This window comes from Cygnus olor, chromosome 3, assembly GCF_009769625.2.
Source record: "Cygnus olor isolate bCygOlo1 chromosome 3, bCygOlo1.pri.v2, whole genome shotgun sequence".
Taxonomy (NCBI): domain Eukaryota; kingdom Metazoa; phylum Chordata; class Aves; order Anseriformes; family Anatidae; genus Cygnus; species Cygnus olor.
In genome coordinates, this window is record NC_049171.1 from 88,014,960 (window position 1) to 88,033,015 (window position 18,056).

At 41.0% G+C, this 18,056-nt stretch overlaps 1 protein-coding gene across 2 annotated transcripts; it reads right to left on the bottom strand.

Annotated features, from left to right (window-relative positions):
- Positions 1 to 598: 598 nt before the first annotated feature.
- On the bottom strand, positions 599 to 16,750 carry FAM98A (family with sequence similarity 98 member A). Of its 2 annotated transcripts, none has more exons than XM_040551520.1 (9): positions 16,426 to 16,750; positions 16,161 to 16,240; positions 13,731 to 13,879; positions 12,047 to 12,181; positions 9,585 to 9,769; positions 8,167 to 8,247; positions 6,689 to 6,805; positions 3,928 to 4,095; positions 599 to 2,466 (listed from the first exon to the last, which is right to left on the bottom strand). In XM_040551520.1, exons 1-9 carry the CDS (start codon positions 16,465 to 16,467, stop codon positions 1,720 to 1,722), a joined length of 1,704 nt encoding a protein of 567 aa, XP_040407454.1. In that variant the 5' UTR covers positions 16,468 to 16,750; the 3' UTR covers positions 599 to 1,719. The 2 variants fall into 2 exon arrangements, with proteins under 2 accessions (XP_040407454.1, XP_040407456.1); XM_040551522.1 differs by having other exon boundaries at positions 16,415 to 16,482.
- Between the last annotated feature and the right edge of the window lie 1,306 nt (positions 16,751 to 18,056).

Here is an 18,056-nt window from a genome sequence, read left to right on the forward strand (position 1 = left end):
AGTCTAAACAATGTTTTATCAGCTTATTTACATGATTAGTTTGAATTACAACAAAACTAGCATTACATAGATTCTCTCAAATGTAATGTTATTTCTGTAATCCTTGGATTAATTCTACCTGCGTGAATCTGAATTCAGCCCCTAGGGTACTTTACCCAGCCCAGCCACTCTGCTATCAGCACAGTCCCTGCTACAGCTGTGAAAGCACGAACCTAAATTTCCCACAAGATGGGACAGCATCAGGAGAGTCACCAAAATATATCATGTTCACATGACATGAAGGAGCATAATCAGGAGACTGATGCTGAGGCAGCTTAAGAGTAACTTTGTATAAAGACCCCAGAGAGGGACTATGCTGCTACACCAAATCAGAGGGGAGGAACAGAACAAACTGAAAGCAACAAAACCCATTCCTCCCATCTGCTCCAGTTCTGACAGCTTTTAAGGAGGCAGAATGCACAGTACTTCTGGGACAATCAGAACATATAAAAGAGATTAAAACAAAATAGATGAAGCAGCCAGAAAACCCTAGAGTTCCCAGCTACTGCAGCAACTGCTTTATTTATTACCAAGAAGGAAAAGAAACTAAAGCAAAAGGGAACATACAGATACTTTTATTGCTCACCTTTTATACAACAGCACACCTTCAGCCATTTTCTTTCACAGCTTGACAATGTTTATGTACACAAAAAAAACCCAGCAAGAAGCATTATGTGGCTTTCAGTAAAGAAAAAAAAATGTTAGAACATCAAACTCAGCCAGGCTTTGTTTTCTGCAGCAATAATAAAAGGGCTTCCTCCAGGCAGGAACTAATCTTCCCAGGCCGTAGTGCATTTCTTTAAAAAGACAACCCCCAAAACAAATTGCCCTAGATTTGCTGAGCCAGTGGTATTAACTTGCAAAAAAAATAAATTTCAGTTTGTATTTTTTTTTAGCTGATTTCAAGTAAAAATTAGGTTTGGAGGAGGAGCAACTTGTTTTGGATGGATGCAGGTCAGTTTGAATTGCTACACCTAACTACAGGCCTACACACACTATCAGTTCACAATTTAGCTTAGTTTTAAATGATCTTTGCAGATTTTGGCGGCGGTCAGTCTTCAGAGTTGAGCAGGTGGGAAAAAACTTTGCTTAGTGGAAGGTAAGGCTACTAAACATGGCATCTACAGTAAAGCTCATATAATAGACAACAAACCTGGTTGTTAAGATAGAATCTGCTGTGTGGGCTCTCATATTTTAGTCAAAGTTACACACACACACAGGAGGTCAGCAAGCCAAGAGCAATAGTCTGGTTTTAGATCACGTAACTGAACAATGATTGGAGGGTGGGGGAGATGCAGATCTATTGTGTATTGCAATGTACATTTTTGACCAGACGAATCTTGATATTTCTCTAGCCAAAGTGGAAGGCAAACATAGCAGGTAGCTGCTCAAGACAGATGTGTTTTGAGCAGAAGACATCAGTCCAACATCTAAAAAGCACAGCTATTAATTCATATTTAGGTGAAGTGCAGTGAGTAGTTATGATGCATTTAATTCAGACAGGTTGGGTGGGAAGGGAAGTCTACAGAAAACTGTACTTTGCTCAGTACAAAACATCCTACCCAACGAGATTCTGCCTGATGTGTACAAATCTGTACTAATTCTAGAAGAGATTAAACCAGGCCACAAAACCAGGTTTCTATTATTTGAGCTCTGCTGAAGCAAAAGTTTTTAGCAGCCTCAACTCGTAAAGTGTCTTCCTTGTCCAAAACCAGATTGGTTATATTGATAGCCTCCATGCTGGAAGTGCTGCTCAAATTGCCCGCCTTGATTAAAATTCTGTCCTCCTCTGCCTCCCCAGCCTCCTCCTTGACCTCCGCGGCCACCACGCCCACCGCGGCCACCTCTTCCTCCTCCACGCCCACCCCCTCGGTCACTGTGGGACCCACCATCCTGGTATCTGTTGTCTTGCTGGTAACCACCACCCCCTTGGTAGCCACTTCCTGTGTAAGAAGATGACTGGTAGCCACCATAGCCTCCTCCTTGGTAGCCACCACCACCACCGTGGTAGCCACCTGTTTGAAAACCTGCATCTCTGTAGTTGTTCTCCCTGTAGCCGCCATCCTGATAGCCACCACTCCCACCATCTGTCCAGCCTCCTTGGAGCTTGTTTCCTCTTCCACCTCCTCTGCCGCCATGATCGTAACCACCACGTCCTCCTCGCCCACCTCGATCATGACTTCCTTGTTCGTGACCTCCTCGTCCTCCATACGATGAGTCATAGCCTCCTCTTCCTCCTCGGTCGTGACCCCCATGGTCATAGCCTCCTCGCCCTCCATATGAGGATTCGTAGCCACCTCTTCCTCCTCTGCCTCCACTTTGCTGCGGACCAGCCTCTGGTCTTTTCTGCCAGGGTGGCATCTCAGGAGGTGGTGGTTCAATTTCATTGGGCCTTCCTCCTCTGTCAGGTACTCTGCCCATAAGCACCTGCAAAGGGAAAGAGAGAACTTTAGGAGTTGTTACACCTCACAGAAGAGTCACAGGAATTATCTGGTACTCCAAGCACTGCTAACGAGACAAGCCTGGAGACTTGGGTCCCTTGTTCAAACAGCAGGCTCACAAATAAAGGCAGCATCCATACAGTCTTTCACTAAACCATTCAGTGCTGCAGACTGTTCACCTCAGAGTTGCACCATACTCATAGCTTTCTCTTCACTGGTGCTCTGACTTGCTGTATAAGCCATCGGCTATGATGATAGCTTTGGAAAACCACATGCAAAGATTTTTTATTTCTCAGTAAGGACACAGACAAACTTTCTGAACTTCATACACCAACCAACAAGTTTCAGACAGCACCAGAGGTAAGCAAGACTCTAGAAGTCTTCAGCTGTCCAATGATGCTGTGACATTAAGGATATAGCAAGACTACAGATGGGACAGGACATTTGTATCATTTTAAAATGTGAAACAATGCAACAGAAAAAAGCTTCAATGGAAGCAGGTTATTTTGTTAATTTCCGTTACTGTCTTGGAAGACATTTAATACTGATAATGACTAGCAGTTAACAGAGTATGGATCAGCAGCTGGGCAGTACTGCATTCCTAATAAAATGTATATACAGTCTGATGATACTGTATATATCACACGTGTCTTCATGCCCACTCACTTTCTTTTACATTCTTCACTCAAAGTACGCTAAAAAGGTGCAAAAACTATTTGGGAGGTCAAATCAGCACAGCACTATTCCACCCTAGTGGAATTAGAACATGATCTGAACTACAACTGGTACCCCAAAACAGAGAAAAGTGCGTATGTACAACTACAAATTTTAAAGTACCAGATATACTTCTGTACATAGTTACTGAGCTTCAAGTTCAGTGCATTTGCCCTTGTGAGCCCATTACTCCCGTGAAAACTTAATTCTTGAAACAAGGGAAATCATTTAAATTATACTACTTCTGTGTCATTACTAAAACTACACACTTGACTAGAATCTCTTGTTTGCATACAGAGAAATCTAACATGCAATACATTCGCTTTAAGATCTTAACAGATTCTATTTACATAGGACAAAGTTACTATAGAGGTGTTAGTTTAAATATCATGAATTTTAAATATCATGACAGAATTAAGTAGCAGCAGTGCAATATCATCAGTAATTCTAATAAGATAGAGCAGGCCAACTTCCACTGTCCAAGATTATTATTTTTTTTTTTTTTTTTAAAACTACCCCTAAGAAAGGGGCACTCTGAACCTGAACAGATAAAACTGAAGTTCCCTAGATTGTATATCAGTACATTATGGAGTACATAAATGCCATGTTTCTTATCCCTTATATCCAACTTCCGCTTACAATCCTAAAAAAAGTAAGATTTATTACCACATTCAAATTACTTGAATATTCATTAATAGGAGAAGTGATGTTAGCCACTCATCACCAAGAGTACCTTATTAATGGCACATGCAGTCTTCTCTCGGATGGACCCACTGCTTGTTCTCATAATCTTTGACAGATCCTGTCGAGCTGCCAAGAGATTTGCAACGGAAATAGTGCACTTAGTAGATAAGAGGGCACGTTTTGGCTGGTAGACTTTAGCCAGTTTTTCTGTCTGACTCTGTTGAGGAAAAGAAAAACAAAACCCAGTCAGCTAAAGTAATAGGCAAAATAGGAAAGGAATGGGACACTTCACTAAAAAAAAAAATAAAAAAAATCAACACTAAAGAACGAGATGCCACTGCAAATAGAACAAAAATTAATATAAAAATAGGAAGAATCGCTTAACTAAAAATCACCACAACAAATCCCGCATTTGTCAAATTAATTTCTGAAGTAATGTGTGAAACACTATTCTGACTGAACTGACAAGACACTGATTTTCTGACTATTTTAACATTAAGAAAATACGTGCAGACTTATTTCTCAGGCAAACACAGAACAAGAGTGTGCCATATAGTTATAATGAAGTACCGCTAACGTGGTACCAAAAGTGAAGCGCATTCGGAACCTGTCTCAAGCCCTCCTCCTGTGCCTGCACAAATCCCTGCCCCGCATCCATTCCAGTTACAATTGCATCACCAAATCACCAACCCAGCACCAGCAGGAAAAGGCTGCATTAACTCTTTCACAGTCAGGTCAGGTTCCATCAAGAGGTATTGGCAGAACTAAAGCTCTCAGGAACTTGTTCCAAACTAGTCCTTTGTCTTGTGTACTGTAGACCCCAAGCTAGAAATCAGATCTTAGGGTTCAACTTTGCCTTGTTAGCAATCCCTCTTCCCCTAATACTTTTTTGGCATTGACTGTACTTGCTGTTTCAAACACCTTAAAACCATAACAGCAATTATCCAATTGACGGATGTAACAAAATAGTGCATGAGTTAATACATGAGTTACATCTGCCTTCAGTTAGAATACAACGTAGGATGCAGTTAAGATAAAACAGATTTCAATCTGCACAGAGACAAAATGTCTGCAGGGACAGCCAGACCACAGATGACAGCAGTGGGAATGGGCAAGATTGGTTTTCCAACAAATCTCTTGACAGGGCAAGAATTTAAGAGCAAGTTTTAAAATCCTAAAATCTTTTTTTTCCATCTAAAGACAGAAAACTAGAACTGAGAAGAGGTTAAAGTATGTATTTCCAAGTGACTCCAAGATTAAGTTTTTAGAACCAAGAGCTTGTACTTCTACATTACAAGCTGAAAAAGGTTTATTCAAAATGAAGGAAAACATGCACTTCATTACCTGGCATTGGCTAAAGTCAGAAGAAGAAACAGTATCCACCAGTAATGCTTTTGTTTTCTAGCAAGTTTCACTGAGCTCTTGTGATATTCTTTTAATTCAAAATTTTAAATTTTGCCTAAATAAAAAGCCCTAATAACAGACTATAAAAATTTTACTGATGTTTTCCACCATCTGGAAAAATAACTATTTGGTTAATACTGCCGTATTCTGATACTTTATTAATTTTAAAATATTTAAAATGACCACCACATATTAAAGCATTGCTAGAAATTACTATTAAAACAAACTGTACTGCGTGTTTGGAACACTATAGCCATATCGCCCAATTTCATAGTGTTGCGATTGTAACAACTTTAGATTTGAATTTCAATGAATATAAACACATATGCACTTTGTGGTTTCTCTGAAAGGCTTTCATATAGCTAGTCAAGCTCAAAGACATCTTAGAATTCTGCTAGGGGAAGAAAAAACAAAATCATGGATTTGGATACTAAGGCTGTAACAACCAAAAGGAACCTGTTTTTTAGTCTGGTCCATATTTTTGCCTCAGTCACTATTAAAATATTCAAACAACTGGATAACTCCCTGATCTACTAAGGAAAAAAAAAAAAAACACCACCAAAGAATGCTAGGTTTAAGAGAAAGACATCAGCAGAAGTCCTGTTTAGGTGATGAATAAAAGGGGAGAGGCCACATATGATTAAAACGCAGTTGCTTTTTGAATGAAAAACACGTGGCACTTCATGTGCCGCAATTTATGACTAACAACTCCTCAGTCTCAAACACTGCTAGCAGCATCATAATTAACTTCATGTTTGCCGATTTGGTTTAAGCCCTAGAAAATAACCTTTGCATACAATTTAAATACTGTCATACTTTCTGTATGCAGTAATGCAGATTTATTGTCATAAGTGCTCATTCCTTTTTCACTATAAAACATAGGAAATGAGGAAAACATTTTTAAATATTTTAAAACATTTTTAAAAGCAGAATTTCCTCACGTGCATCTGTCAAGTTGTGCTTGCAGACACACTTTGAGCTAAGGAAATCTGATCACTATGGACAGCACAAAATTTAGGAGTGGTCAACAGGAAGCTGCTTTTCTACCACACAGACACAGCACTTACAGATTCACATTGAGGTACTCTCAATGCAAATGGTTGGATCAGTAATCTTCTCCTACTCTTTCTTCTAGTGGCCTATTAATACACCAAAGCTAGAATAGGTAATGCTATACACGGTATATCTTCTCATTTCACATGGTGCTTTTAACAACAAATCAACTTTAAAGAAAATTTTGTAGTCATCTTACATTGTCATAAACTTCTTCAGAAACTCAAAACAAAAGCAGACAGCTTCTCTGGTTATTTCTTACCCAGAGAGGGCAAAACAATGAAGCAGTTTTCCAGCGATAGTTATTATAAGGGATTACCATAAACCAGGACTTCACAGCAAGTTATTTGTACCTTAGCTCTATCTGACCAGCCAAAGGACTGCACAGTAACATCCAAACGTTTGACTAACAGTTTTCTTCGGACTTCATATTCGTTGACTATGGCTTGATTAATTGCTTCAATTTTTTCCTGAAATGAAAATTTGCAAATATAACTTATGCATTATAGATAGAATATTTCCATTTAAGACAATTAACTACGTGTATGGAAGAGAATCAGACGTGTGGACACTAACCAGGGCTTAAGCCTGCAGCCATCTACTTTGACAAATGAGCCCACAGCAAGCTACGTCTGCTGACAGTACTTTCCCCAAAGGCTTTGTTATCTCCATTTCAGCCTTATACCTTTTCTAACAGGCACAGCTGTCTGTTGCTTATAAGGGACTTAGAAGCTGCACGCACTGTTAAGACATTTCTCAACACCCACCAGGACATATAAGCAAAAGCGAGAAAACACTAAATACAACAGGTTGAAGGAGATACAAGCATATAACTTAAATCCTAGGGACCAGGGTGTCCTTGCCTTCTTAAAAAGAAGCAAGCTTAAGTACAAAGATAGAGCACTAAAAGTAAGTAAAGAACTGTAAGAGGATCTTGATTAAAGTACAGCCTGCATACAGACAAGACAACAGAGTGCCCTACGGATAAAAGCCCTCACCAGAAGTACACAGTGGACTAGTCAGGGCAACAGATTAGATATGCACTATTAAGGAAAATATTTATGTACTGACTGAAGCCTGGCTGGAGGGGGGTGGTGGGGACCCAATTTCAGCCCAGACAACACAAATATTCAAGAAAACAGACTGTTGGGAATAGAAAACCTTCAACCTTAAGCAAGAGGCTTGAGAGACTCTCAGAGTTTTGCAGTAGCAAACAGCTTTGTGCTGGTTCAGCAGCAGTATCTAACCAAAGCAACACCCTTCTATAACAGCAGGTGACAAAGCCAAGTCCCAGCTGGAGATGATCATGTCTGCCACCTGGGTGTGCAGCCCCTCTCAGCTTCTACCTGCACACCCAGCTTCTCAGAGAAGAGGCTATGAAGGAAGATGACTACTCTAGCAGCATAGAGAGAGGAGAAAATGATGGGAGGACCCACAGGTTAACTGGAGAAAAGCTATGGGAAAGGATGTTAGACATCTCAGCAAAGCTACATCACTCAGCACTGGAAAGGGACAGGAGAAGAAGGCTTAAGCTACTGCACAAGCACACAGGTCAGCAGAGCCCCACCATTGTAAATAATAATTTTCTCCTTTATGTTGAGAAACTTTTGTGTGCATCTGATCACACAGATTCATGAACTCAAGAAAGACCTTCAGCAATCGCTGAACATTTGCTGTATTAACATACGTTTTAAAACACTGCAAGGAATTGTCACCTCATCTTTGGAAAGGGATGAGAAAAAAACATTTTGCAACATCACACACAGAATCAAGATTCACACTTTATATTCCTGGACAAGGGAAACAGGCACTAACACCAACAACTACTTACCCAGTGAGCTGGTCCCAGCTGTTTCTTCAACAGAGGTTTTCCAACATGATTAGGTGGAACCTTTGCTAGGGTTTCCTTCAGCTGTTAGGAGACACACAAAAACATAAGTATTCCCTAAAAAAATTAGCTTTTCAAGACTCAACTTGCAGGAGAGGACTCTTGAATAGTCATAGGCACGACACAGCAGCTTCCAACATCAAGTTGGTTTCTTTGGGACAGAGAACTGACCACACTTCTTTTGGAAAGCAACTATATTTTAGTACTTCTGGTAGTTACAGATATAATTATCTAAAAATTAAGAGCAAGGTCTATAGAGAGATCTACAATTAACATAGAAAGTTTCCATGACCTAAAGCTCCCCTTGAACATAGAGAGAGTATTCTATACATCACCTTTTTAATTCAGAAAAAAACAACTTATGTCATAAAGGTTGTATTAAGACTACATGAAACAACAAGACCTAAAGAAGGACCCCTCTTTACAGTCAAAAGGAGAAAGTCTTCCACACCAGAACTTTAAATTTCATTTGCATTTTATAAGTTAAAACAAACTGCTTCCATTCCACACCTCGGACTTCTGCTGGAAAACCATCATCCCCTTCTTTAACAGGTCAAACCAAACTGATTTTTTTTCAAAGAAATGAAGCACTGGTTTAAGTTGCTTAGATTTGGTTAAATATAACACAACTAAAAGGTTAATCAAAAAACTTGTCTAAGGTTATTTTCAGGAGCTACATAAACTTATCCATTCTTTAAAATTCACAAAGATTCTTTGGTGCTGCTCTGCTCTCCCCTCCAAAAAACTTATACAAAATGTAGCTTAAAAACCTCCACTTCCCACCTTTGGTCTGTGCACTGGATAGTCTATTCCACTTTGTTTTTTGCTTTGTTAAAGTCAGTCAAAGAAAGGAAAACTTTCAAAAAAAATTGGCAACCTGGAGAACACATACACGTAAAGAAACAAAAACAAATGGAACCACAAAACCTGATAAAGCCTTAGGGAAAATGTTTGATTTTAGTTATAATACCTTTTCATCTAAATATTTTTAAAACAACAGGTTTCTGTAAAAGTTTCTTCTTAGTTATACATCTTGAAATACTTTCCTCCTTAGTGTTCTTTCTGAGGCCTAAGCTCAGCATTTTCCATGTCTGCAACAAGCGATGACATTAACACCTAGAGTAGAGTAAGAAATACCTCACTCTTTAAGGCAATGATAGCAGCAGTCCTGACCTCATGCCTTGGCGTGGAAAAAGCCTTTAAATTCATTTTCAGAATTCTGACTCTTGGCATACCCAGTAAACCATCACAATTTAAACACTGGAATATCATAAGAGGCAAATCTCTTCCTGGTAGCAGAACTACTTTCCATTAAAATAGTAACATCTTAAGTATTCTAGTTTTGTTCCTTTGGATCTTACTTTTTTTTCAATTCCACTGAAGAACTGGAACATCGTTATGTTGGCTGGAGGCTTGGACATGCCTAAAGCAATACATATGCCTTTTAGCTCCTGAAAGACTTCACTGCCACCTCCTTCCTGTGCTTTTTTAGGAGGGGCGTTCACACACAGCATTCGGGCAGCTTCCAGTTCTGAGATGAGGTATGCTGGGGTGAGAAAAATTAGATTTCAGCATCAAGTATATTTGAGTTAAATATTTTAGAACACTCATATTTTGAGCAATCGATGAGCCCAATGCTAGAAACACAACAAACAGGGAAAAGGTTTAGTGCAACCAATTAAAGCCTGGAAAAAGCCCTTGCAATTCTGACAGGTATTATCACAGAGTTCAACAGAGCACAGCTCTTTTCCTTCAGGCTTTGCCCAGCAAAGACAGGAGACTAGGAACATGAAAATAAGCAGGATGAGGGACTGGGACATGCACTTTAAGCTAGACAAGCAAGTACTCCTTGAGGTTCTGGGAGATGAAGCAAGGACATGACTAAATAGAAATGAAATGTTAGATGAATCTCTTCTATTTCTGCAGTCAAGATGCAAAGGGGAAAAGCAACCTCACTTTTTAAAGTACTATTGAGTATTCAGGTTTACAGGAAGGTAGTAATTGTAATTGATAAAACTGAAGCTAAAACACCTGCAAGGCTCCTCAACATTACATGTGAGAGTCCCCCACCACATTAGAAATCCTTTATCAAATAAATAAAATTGAAAGTCACAATTTCTGAACATGGTCTGCATCTACAATTACAGCATTATGATGTAGGTTATGGTGATAAAAATTTAGCCCACAGCCGTTAGTTGCAGTTTTCACAACTTGAAGGTTGAATTCAAAGTATTGTTAAATGTGTTTATTTTTATCTTGAATCATACCGGGTGACCTTAACAGCAATTTACATAATTAGTTCTTAGAATAACAATTGAAAAATAAGAAACAATACTGATAAAAAAAGACTCACGAGCACGTAAACTGATAATTATACAATAGCAACTTATTACCTATAAAATTGGAATTTCTTTTTGCAGATGCCAGCATTTCGTATCGTATTCTAGCAATGTTGCTCACCAACGCAACCCTACCTACTTATGTTTATTTGTTGCTTTTGGTAAGAATATTGTTAGATCTTCCATTTGATATTTGCTTAAACACGGTAACTTTTTTCTTTAAAAAAAATGGTTATGGCTCGCATACAAAGAGATACCTAATAAGGTAGCCTGATATAGGTAATAAAAGCTATGCAGAATTTTTAGGTATTACTATCACATTACATACAAAGTTTGGCATCAATTTCATGTCCATATTTGACAATAAACAAAATACTGCTGCCAGATGGAACACCAGAGTCCAGCTCCTGAACACTGCCTTATATTACCAAAACGTACATCACCACGGACCTCTGGGATAAACCATGTCACAGACGAACCACGATCATTGAATGGCTTGGCCCACAGGGAATAGGCTGAATGGCAGATGTGCTTGAACCACAAAATATTTTAAATACTATAATTACCTCACTTCATCTGATATTTTTGAACACACTTTCAAATCAAGTTCAGATCAAGCCCTACTACTGATTTTTGTCCAGTATTGGAACCTACTCTGTAATTCACTTCTTACATCTCAGCTGAAGGCAGAATATTTCTGTTTTGAAAAGTTAAAGAATCAGCAGCAACTGAGGAAGCAACAAAAAATATGTTGCATTTAAGATCAGATTAAAATTAGCACTAAAATTCTTAATTCTGACTTGCAATTCTTTTTTATTATTTTAAATGTGAATCAACATCACACACTTTTTCCAAATTTAAGTACTACTTCTTTTGCACCTCTACTTCCCAAGCAGGAATAAACCTGCTGGATGGAAAAGTAAACGGGAGACATCACCCTTGCTGCCGTTGATTACTTTTGAAGCAGCAGAAAGCAACACTGAAGCTATTTACTAAGGGAGATGATCAAAAGAACTGGAGCTGGAATAAAACATTCTCTTTTGTGAAAAATGCAAGTTTTATTGCACCTTGCAAGTCATCCTGGTGGGGGCTCCTAAATGATGATGCATTCGATGTTAGTGGTCATTTTTATGATCCTTCTGAACAAAGTTCAGTGACTAAAACCTGGTAGAAATCTTCAAATGCTTCCCTCTTAAGATTTCCTTTTGAGAATTAGTAGGACAGGCTTTTTGTTACTAAATGTGAGAAAGGTTAATGTTCAGAATATTTTCCATCATGCACTGGCTGCAGAGTGACTGGTAAATTTATGAGACCCAGAAGTGTAATTTTTTGACACCATATATTACAGGGAAAAATAATTTGTGATTTTAGGTAGCTGTTTTTATACACTGTGGGGAAATAGCTCCCAACAGCATCTCACTAAGCATAAGGATACAATTTTTTGCACAAAACCAAAATTGCCTACCAGCACCCTTTTTACTTACTAAGCAGCAAGAGACAGTTCTTTTGATTAAGAAGGCGCTTTGTCACATCTCCTGATGTTAATGATGCATATGGACAGTTCATTTCAGCCAGCAATCCACTCACTTCGAGTTGAAATTCTTCTGCTTCGTTTGGACCTTAGAAGAAAAAGAATGATTTGTTTACAGCTAGTAACTCTCCCACTGACTGTGATTATATGTTTAAAGCAAATTTACTCTTATAAAAAATTAATAGTGTTTTCCTCCAGTTGCTATTTAACATGGAAATCCTGCTTTTAATGGAAGCCAAATGCATTCTTTGGGTTTCTCAAAGACACAGCACAACTTATTTGTATGCACAATGTCCCTCATTATTGTTAAATTACTTTTCACTGAAAACTGTTTGCAGCTACAACAGACAGCCACTGGCAAATTCTATAGTGAAGAGTGGCATTAAATGCAACACAAATTTTACAGGGGTATTTTAAGTATTAACTAACTGTTCCTGCCACAAACATGTTAGATAATCCTGCTAAGATCACAAATAACACAGTTTATGAGTACTTATATTTTTACTTCCTGTCCATGTTGACTCTTGTTTGTCAATTGATCTTGTTTAATTTCTCTGAAAATAATTAAGTCATTTAAGCCAGAGTTTAGTTTCTGACACAAATATCAATCTAAGTGCTACCAGTGAAGCTAATCTAACGTTGTTAATTCAAGTTATGCAAAAATAGATATAAAGTAACAGTCTTCTTTTGAAAAGGGACTGTAACCCAAAACTGTCTGTTATTTATAAACTCAAGTCACATAAAATAAAGGAAGGACTTGATGATGCTACAGATAAAGATGTTTCTATCCGTGTATTTAGAGAATTTGAAATATTTGAAATACTGCCACATTGTATTATTTTTTATAAACAAAACATATAGTAAGACTCATACTACTACAGGAGGCAAGAAGCTATGTTGTTCGAGATAGGGAGTCAGATACACTCAGAAGAAAGGATGTGCATGTCAAAAACAGCAAGAAAAAGGAAAACAAGGTATGTTGAGGTAAAAGGCAGCAATCTTTCGGCACTGAGTAGATTGAAAATTAAACACGTTTGGAGTTGATACACTAAATATTTAGAAGTACTGATTATCACACTAATTTAACAACTTAACCTGCAGAATGTCACAATTTTTTGGAAAATTAGCGTTTGCTTTGTCCACCAAAAAACAGACTGACATTTTCAGGCTCTTTTCTGCAGAGTATTTCATAAAGAGAGAAAAATACATGGTTAGGACAGAGTTACAGTAACCAACAATAAAAAAGAAAATATGGTCACGGTAGTTGTGAGGATGTTTCCTTGGTCAGTATTTCTTATATCAAAATTATAAACAAAAGGCTTGAAACAGAAGTCTTCTCACGATCTAATAAAAAACCTAACGTTTCCTCAGATCCATCCACGAACTTTAAGAAACATCTGTGGTTGAACAATTTAACAAAACGCTACTATCAGAAGACTGATCCTCACTATTATTTCAACCACTACTGGCTGTTCATTAGGTAAGTTTGAAGACCGAGGTGGAAAATAACCAGCAATCTGACAGCATGCAGACAGTACTCACTGGTACAACAGATTTAGCAATTATCAGCCCAAATCTTTATGGCATGCAAGAACACACACGAAGTGCACGTTTGTGCTAGAGTTATGGCTACTTACTGTTAGTTGCCTGCACATTTTCCTCTAGTTTACAGAACAGCCGTAACTCAGATACCAACCAAGCACAGAGTTTGGTGAACTCAGGGGAACTGGCTCCACGAGAGACTGCCTGAGCCAGCGCTCCGTCATCTAACAATGGACCTTTGTAACTGACAAGTAAAACAAAAGCACAGTTCATTAAAGGTTGCTGTGACTGATGTCCTGCTGCACATTTATTGTATGCTGTATGCATATGGAGAGCTACGCCCTCATCGCATATGAAATGCTGAACATGTAAACTGGTAAGATAAATTCCTGTACTGAGCTGTAAACGTCTGAGTAAGCCAAACGTATCCATGCACATTAGCTTAACGCCACAGAGACTGTGTCACAAAATATCACCAAACGTTTCATCCTGGAGAAGGTTACCACATACAGCTGCAACTTCTTCGCCTTTAACTCTCGAAGATGTTACAATATACCTATACACGGCAACTGCAGTTCCAAAGTATCATTTGTGAACACAGTTTTACAGCACATCGAATAATTACTGCTAGAATGGTGCATCTTTTGTGTCGTTTCCTATCAAATGTTAAAGGGCTGCCATACAAAACAAACAGTGACACAAATATTGTCAAAGTGATGCTAAACAATATCCTCTTTGGAAAAGTTGCTCTCTTAAATGGGGCACAGAAAAACAAGTAGCAGCTAGTTCTTTGCATGAGGAAAATAAAGCAGAACCAGGCCTAGTGTAAGAAAGCGTGATTCTGCAGAGCTGGTTTCAGAAGATGCAGTTTTCAGGACATCTGTGAGTGATGCCCTGTGGGGGGAGAGAGAAGAATAGGGAGAAGGTAGCCTTATTAACCAGGCAGAAGCACAAAGCCAGAGCTTACCAGGGCGTAAGTAGAAAATGCACAATATTTTTGATGTAGTGCACCCAAAACAGGAAGACATCCAAGAGTCAGAATAATCAACAGAAATCACTCTTTTGAACTCCCAGAGTAAAGTCATCAGTAAAGGCACGGAAACCCCGTAAGTTCAGTCAACTCTTGGCAAGTCTCAGAAGAAAACCATCTCTCAAACAGTACATTAAAGTGTAAACTTTCACACTTTGTTCTTGCGCTTATCATCACACACAAAGGGTTTGTCTTCCGTGTAACAACTTATTACCTCAGCCAAACAAAATGAAGAAGCCACACTCAAAAATAACTTTTGCCCCACAGATCGGCAGGATTAATGACACAGAGTGCATTTACCAGCAATTGACAAGAAGCTGAGATCCGATATATTACACCTCTAGCACCTTACCACAGCGGGGCAGACAATTCCAACATGCTAATTGGAGCAAGTTTAAGTCCTGCCCCACACGCATATGGGAACGTATATGACTCAATAGAAACATCAAGTTATATATCTAACTAGAACTGAAGCAGCAACAGGCCTTTTGCTGTGGCAGGACCTGCATTTAAGTCATTTGTCACATTTCTAGGATTCTTCGCTGATAGGTAAGACATCGTAACTGAATTATCTCTGGTAACTACGATTTCAGGCACAGCTCTTTGGCCTGTAATCCAACTTGCAGACTCAAAACTGCAAGCAGTCTTTTCCTTCCATTTGTGCCCCCACCCCTAGCTGCCTGTGCTCTGCAGCTATGCTCCTCTGTCGGGAGCGTTACGTTGCCAAGTCTGTTTGCTTTTTCACTAGTTCAACAAACTGACTTAAACAGAAGAGGCTGCCATTTAAGCACCTCAAGCACAAGTCAGAAAAAGAGCAAAGAACTCTTTGATGTGCAATGCTATTAAGAAAAAAAAAGTGATATGTTACAAATGTCTTCAGAGTTTGGTTACAGTGAATAGGTTGAGCTGTGAAGGATAACAGAGTTACCATCAAAGCTTGAGGCCTTCAGCACTCCAGTTGTTACAGACCCAAGGGAACTGACAGAAGACATTCAGCTGCATGCAGTTTTTCAGTTTGATACTAATTCAATTTGTTACTAAAAGTCCCATGACTTTTGCCCCCCAAGTTTTCCATTTCAATCCGAGTTGCCAATCCTCGCTAATGTCACCGATTTTTTACCCCGTTTTCATTGTTCACTTTATGAGAGCCAAAGATCAGCACTAACACAGATTAGGAGCAGAACTGACAACTCCTTCAAGTCCTTAACATCCTTTCAAACACGTGGCAGAAAAAAAAAAAAAAAAAGCGGCTGAATATGGTACGTGCATCACGGCAGGGACCTTTTCCCCTTTCAGCCCCAGCAACGCCTGCCAAAACAGGCGCCTGCTCGTCAAGCTTCGGAGCGACCCCCACCAGCTTACCCTGGAAATAAAAACCTTTGCGTGTCGAGCCATCACACCCCAACAGAGCGCTGCACGGCCACGTACGGCCGCCCCCAACCCCGGCCGGCCGGCCGGACACCCCCCCACACCCACACCCCGTCCGGGCGCTTACCCCAGGTCCTCCAGCGACTCCAGCACGTCGCTCTCCAGCAGCTCGAACTCCATCCTGCGGCGGGGAGCGGAGGCGGGGACCTGCGGGACACGGCGGGACTCGCTCAGCGCCGCCGTTACCGTTACCCGTCACCCGTGACCGTTACAGCCGTTACCGGCCGCCCCCCCGCCCCATCCCCTCAGGGCCCCAACGGCCGCGCCGCGTGAGGAGCCCCCGGCACGCGCCCCCCCCCCCCGCCCGCCCCCGGCTCGCGCCCGCCGCTCACGCGCTGCTGCTGCTGCTGCGCCGCCGACTGCCGGGTTGGCATGTCAGGGGGAGGGGAGGGGGGGGAGCGGGAGGGAGCGGGTCCCCCGGCTGCCCCGCCGCGGCGCCTGAACGGCCCTGGTTGTTTTTCTGAGGGGTTTTCTGACTAAGCGCCGAGCCAGGCTGTGCTGGTAAAGGGAGCGGAAGGGTGGTAGCGAGAGGCTGGTGGCTCTGCGGGGTGGGAGCGCGGGACGAGGGGAGGAGGCGGTGTTTCTGTTAAGGCATTGCGCAGGGCAGACCCAGGGAAGGCCCCCTCCCCGCAGCGGAACCCATGCTGGAATGCGCCAGGGCGAGCCGCGCAACACGGGGCGAGGGAGACGGCGGGGCACAGGGGCCAAAACGCCTCCGTGAGCGCACGCGTCCTCGCCTGCGAGGACCCCGCAGGGGCGTGCCACGGGGACTACAACTCCCAGCATCCCCTTCGCGGCTGCAGTAGGCAGCTTCCGGCTGCTGAGGGAGGCGGCCTGCCAGGCGGGGTGGGGGGTGGGCTGAGGGGAGCGGGCCGCGAGGGGGCCCCGCAGCAGGCGAGGGGTGTCGCGGTTGTGGCGTGAAGAAATATAAAATAAAATATTAAAAAAATAAAATTTTAAAAAATTAAAGACTGAAATATTAAAAAATGAAATTATTAAAAAATAAAATATTAAAAACTAAAATTGTTAAAAATAATTTTTTTAAAAAATAAAGTAAGAATAAAAAATATAGAAATTGCTGCTCCTGTGGGTGTCGTTTCTCTCCGGGTGGGTTTGTGGGACCGTTGGGTGAAGGCACAACCCTGCTGGGGGCTGGTAACGGGCATTTTGGGGGTGCTGCAGCGGGGCTGGCCACGGGGGCTCTGCCTGATGCCCCACCACTGGTGAAATGCCCCAAGGTTATGCTCCAGAAGCGTGGTTTTAATTTTGGGGTCCGGGAGTGGGAAGGACTGGTGGACACAACAGCCCCGCAGAAAGCACGCCGGTACTAAAAAGGAAGTGTGCGGTGGAAAGGCTGGGCTGTGTCAGGGAAAGGCCGGGCTGTGTCAGGGAAAGCCAAAAGCACTGGTGCCAAAAATAATCCCAGTCCCTCAGCGGCAGTGAGTTCATGCTCCAGTAGAGGAGCCCTGGGTACTTGTGCTTTGTGAAATTGCCCTCGTTCTGCATAAAGGAAAGGTGCAAACAAGGAAGGATCGTGTAGCTTCGAGGTAGGAAGACAAGCAGTATCTCAAAGGGCTAGAGAGAGGTAATTTTTCACTAATAGATGGATCAATTGCTGCTATTGCAGCTCAAGGCAGGTCAATCTACTATTTAAGGGAAAATATACCTCCTAAAAAAAAAAATTAATGTGAATGGAGTAATATGGGTATCCCTGTTTGTCTGTTTGCTTCTAGTTGGACAGTTTTCGGTAAAGAGAGCAATAGGCTATTTCAACTTAAGCAAACAATCCCCCCCCCACACACACAGATTAGGGTTCATAGCAAGCTGCTTTATCATTGCTGGGCTAAACTTGTAAGAATTTCCCGCTTTTACTTTAGTCTACAAGATGAATACATTCATCTTGTATTTACTCAAAGCATGTCAGATGCTCTGCCTTGGAGCCTGGGCTAGATGAGTAGTCTGA